At 41.6% G+C, this 4091-nt stretch overlaps 2 protein-coding genes across 2 annotated transcripts in view; one reads left to right on the top strand and one right to left on the bottom strand.

The window, feature by feature from the left end:
- LOC123129188 (pentatricopeptide repeat-containing protein At1g61870, mitochondrial) overlaps positions 1-120 on the bottom strand; it is a 1956-nt gene extending 1836 nt beyond the window's left edge. Inside the window, exon 1 of the mRNA XM_044549426.1 lies at positions 1-120. Coding sequence (XP_044405361.1) covers positions 1-78 — 78 coding nt within the window. The 5' untranslated portion in view covers positions 79-120.
- Positions 121-751: 631 nt separating this feature from the next.
- LOC123131465 (uncharacterized) lies at positions 752-3549 on the top strand. The gene is made up of 4 exons (XM_044551136.1): positions 752-881; positions 2256-2348; positions 2473-2949; positions 3118-3549. The coding sequence occupies exons 1-4, from the start codon at positions 828-830 to the stop codon at positions 3370-3372; spliced, it is 879 nt and encodes a 292-aa protein (XP_044407071.1). The 5' UTR covers positions 752-827; the 3' UTR covers positions 3373-3549.
- The last annotated feature ends 542 nt before the right edge of the window (positions 3550-4091 follow it).

Raw genomic sequence — 4091 nt, 5'->3', positions numbered from 1 at the left:
CACGAGGGCCTGGCGGCGGAGGAGCAGCGCCGGGGCCGGGGCGAGGGCCCGGCGGAGCGCGGCGGCGGCGGCGGCCATCGGGGAAGGGTTTGGGGGTGGGGGAGGGGACGCGAGATCGAGCAGGGCAATGGGTTTTGCTTGGCGAGGCCACTGGTATAAGAGGAGTGAGCAGAGGAATGATCTCGTCCGTTCACCTTGTGATCCAACGGCTGCCCCGATTTCGACATTTCTCTTCCCATCGAAAAGTCAATCAATCTGCAAAGCTTGCAAAAAAGGATGCGAGCTGAAAGTAGCCGAGGTTTCGCGATTCGATTACGTGAACCCTAAGTATAAAACCGGATGTATAACCCCCTATAGTCTCAACAAACACGGTCAATAAACCCATTTACACGGTTGGTTTATTGTAGGAAGGCGAAATGTGGCGTGCAAGGATTTAAGAGATGTTTGTTTCAGAAGTCTTAGGACTTTTTCTAATCTCAGAGACTAATTAAAAAAGCGGATTTGCTAAAACTCATTCAACTGAGAAACAAAATGGTCTCATTCACTTTTCTGTCCGTCCGATCGTCCTGCGTCACGATTCGTGTTTTCGTCATGGGTAGCGAGTTGTTTTGTTTGTCGGGCCGGAAGCGACCCCAGAGAGGGAGCGAGTTGTTTTGTTGCCGGGCTGGGCCTTCCTCATTTTTGTTTGTTTTGGGCCGTGCTTTAGAATGCGAACGGTCTAACCCTAGTACTAAAGGTCGAGCCGTGCTGCGGTTGTCACTCTCCTCGCCTCTGTTCCCCTTGCCATTGGCTGTTCCCCTTTTCACTTCTGATTTTCAATCCAATTCATGGAACGACTTGGTGGGCTTCTGACGAGAGAGATGGCGGGGGAGGCCGGCGGAGTGAGTGCTCTACTGCTTTTCTTTGTTCTTTGTTTAGATTCGTTTTCTGCATTCTAGGGTTTGCTCTGTTTTTTGTTTGTTTTGAGGTAGTTCATCAGCGACCTACGATATGATGGATGTTTTTGATTGGGGAATGCTCATGTTTTTTTAGAGTGAAATTAAACGTGTTTTGATTGTGGCCCTAGGTGCAGATCCTGCTATGTATGTAATTGTGCATGTACATATAACTGCTGAATAGTAACCAGATTAGTTTCAGAGCCTGTTGTTATTTTTTGATTTTTGTATTTTTTATGCTGATCTTGTTTAGACTCCCTGTTTTGTGGTTCTGTATGTAGCACATAGCACCCAGATTGCAGCCTCTTCTGCTTATCCTTGATTCAGATGGTCCCAAACTTTTCATTTTCTGAACCAAATCACAACTCCCACCCTTTTTTTGTTCGTTGATCCGTGATAAACTTTCTTTGGCTAGAGGTGCTTTTTTGCGTTGGAGCGATTTGGTATAGTGTCTGGACAAGCATGGTTTTTGTTGGCTGTCCACTTTGTTAGTTGAGTGATGACAACTTTTTCCTAGACTCCCCTGAAACGGTTTTTACATCCTGAAGTCTGGAGCATCTGCATTCAGATTTTTAGTTTTTGCTGGTGGCTTGTCTGAGTCTGATCAACAGTTTGTCTGAGTTTGAATTTTTTTTTTGCTGTTCACAATTGATGCTAGAAGGATTGGTAGTACTTTAGAAGCAGTAATTCTTTATAGTTTAGTTATGCCAGAATGTTTTCTGAAATCGAAGTTCGGCACTAGTCCTGTGCGCCCCGCAGTTGAATGTAGCCTATTTTTTTGTGCTTTTGGTTGTTTGTAGTTGCAGGGACTGTTTTGTTATCCCGGTGCTAGTTTTTGTTTGTGCATATTGTTGTTCTACTCAGCTTTTCATGCCTACGATAACAGTAGCGATGCCTTTTTTATTTTTCAATTTTTTAGGGGAATTTGTGCTTGGGTTTATTGGTAAACAGCGTCAGATCAAAGTCCCTTATTATTTAGGTTTGTTTTCCCCATTTATCCATGAAATGTTTTTTGAGCTCCTGATTGCTAATCGACTTTCAAGTTATTTTTTAGTGGAGTGGCCCATTTTTTTTAGCTTTGTGGTTTGCTCTGAGCTAAACATAACTTTGTATTACTTTGTTTTGACTCGTATTTTGTTTTGACTTGCCTGATTTCTTTGAAGTTGAAAGGTTAGTTCGGTGATGCCCAGAGCAAGAGGGAATGTCTGATTTTTCCTCATGATCAAGCTTTTGACATTAATAAGTGCAGATAGCAAGTGAGATTATAGAGCTTTTTCCAAATTTGTTTGACTAAAAGAAAGCTGTTTTTTTTCTTATCAGGAGTTGTCTTGTGAGCTATGTGGGAACTTTTGCCATGCCGGTGCTGACAACAAGTTCAGGATCGACATTCGTGATGATTTTCTGTCCAAAGCGGTAATCGGGCTGAAGTTTTTTTTCTGCATGTGCATTTTTTTCCTTTTTTGTTTGATATTCACTTTTATTTAATAAAAACTGTCAATTTTGTTCATCATTTTTGTTTTTTTACATTTTTTTGTAGACTGTGCCATGCAATGCAAGAGTCTACGTCAATGGCGTTACCGGGGACTACATGCGTTTTGAAGCCCATGGACGCAAGTACTCTGTTGACATTGTGAAGAGGGCACACAGGACCAGGATCATTGGGAGTGGTTGGAAGAAATTTACTTCCGACTTTTCACTTCGGAAGGGTGCTATGGTCATTTTTGACTTGGACATGCGTCCCCGCCAGGCCTATGTTGTTGTTCCCAATGTTGTTTTGGACACAGTTGAAGGAAGCACTTCAGATGGGGATGATGATGAAGAGATGATAGATGGAGACATCTCAGATGTGGATGAAGATGGTGGCAGCATAAAGATTGAGTATACAAGGGGTCTAACTCTGAATGATGCACAACAGGACATTCTGAATGAACTCGTGCTCAGCTTCAAGTCCAAGTTTTTAGGAGTGTCTTTTGTACACTGTCTTACTACAACCGACACTCAAGTTGGACAAATGGTATGTTTTTGTGTTTACTTTTTTCCTTAAATTTGCTTTTTGTGTTTACTTTTATTTTGTTTATATGCATCTCTTTTTTTCATAAATGCATGCAGTCTTTCTTGCGTTGCTTCAAGCTTTTTAATTTTCATGTTTTTTGTTTTCTGTTCTCTTTTGTTGTGGATGCAGAAAGTGCCAGAGAGGGTTGCTACAAGCTTGAACATCCCTAAAGAAGGGTTGGCTGGGGTTCGTCTAAGCAGCGGGGAGGCAAAGACTCGCGTTGAATACAGCACGTCCATTGATGGACGTATAGCTTTCAACAAAAAGCAGTGGAGGCGTTTCCTATCGAAGACCCCCCTGGAGATCAATGACTGCATCTTCATGTTCTTCAAGGCCAGCAAGAAGTCTTGCATCAACGTTACTGTTGTCGTCAGCAAGCTTTAAGTTTCACTTTCTTTTCGAGGAGCTATGTTCCTAGTTACGTAGTATGTTGATGCAAAACATTGCTGCTGTGTTTTGTTTATGTGGTTGACAAGAACCAAGTAACTCCCTGTTTGCGATGTTTATTTGTGTATGCGGGTTTCAAAACTATGTGGAATATGCGTTTCATCACCTTTTTTGTGTAATGATTAGTGATGTTATATATTTTTCGTCGGTATGTTTTTTTAGGAGTAAATGTGTTTATGTTTTTTTAACGCCTTTTCTCTTTATGATGTGTAACAAATAAACACCTTTTTGCCCGTCTGCACCATGCATGTAGTTTGTTTGCCCAGTTGCTTTTTAGTAACAAAAATTTTGTTTTTTCATAGACGTCTTATTTTTTGAAGTAATCATCTGGAAAGTCGTAGGTCTATGAGAGTGCGGTCAAGGTTGTAGTTGAAAGTGTACCATCTACTCACAATTCAGGGAGACTGTGTGTTTTGTACGTCTTTCGTTCTTGAAGATTGTTCTTGAGCATCCCAAGTTTGCAACTCACAATATTCAGACATAAAGACTGAACCTCTGAGATGCTTAGATTTCGAGTGTGTTTTATTGACCTGTAGCCATGAATTGTAGTCACTTTATATAACTGAATAAAAACAACAGAGCAAGTCAATAGCATCTTTATTTTCAGTGAATGATGTGTTTTGTCGAGGACCCCCAGTTGCAATTCGCGCCATCGA

Source organism: Triticum aestivum, chromosome 6A (genome assembly GCF_018294505.1).
Source record: "Triticum aestivum cultivar Chinese Spring chromosome 6A, IWGSC CS RefSeq v2.1, whole genome shotgun sequence".
Taxonomy (NCBI): domain Eukaryota; kingdom Viridiplantae; phylum Streptophyta; class Magnoliopsida; order Poales; family Poaceae; genus Triticum; species Triticum aestivum.
The sequence above is the reverse complement of the archived record's forward strand: the minus strand, read 5'-3'. Positions and strand labels throughout refer to the sequence as shown.

What these genes read in the sequence shown, in the direction of transcription:
- LOC123131465 (XM_044551136.1), top strand. Translation starts at nt 828, where the DNA reads ATGGAACGACTTGGTGGGCTTCTGACGAGAGAGATGGCGGGGGAGGCC. An exon ending in ATGATTTTCTGTCCAAAGCG is followed by an intron (nt 2,349 to 2,472) that starts GTAATCGGGCTG and finishes ATTTTTTTGTAG; the next exon opens with ACTGTGCCATGCAATGCAAG. An exon ending in ACACTCAAGTTGGACAAATG is followed by an intron (nt 2,950 to 3,117) that starts GTATGTTTTTGT and finishes TTGTGGATGCAG; the next exon opens with AAAGTGCCAGAGAGGGTTGC.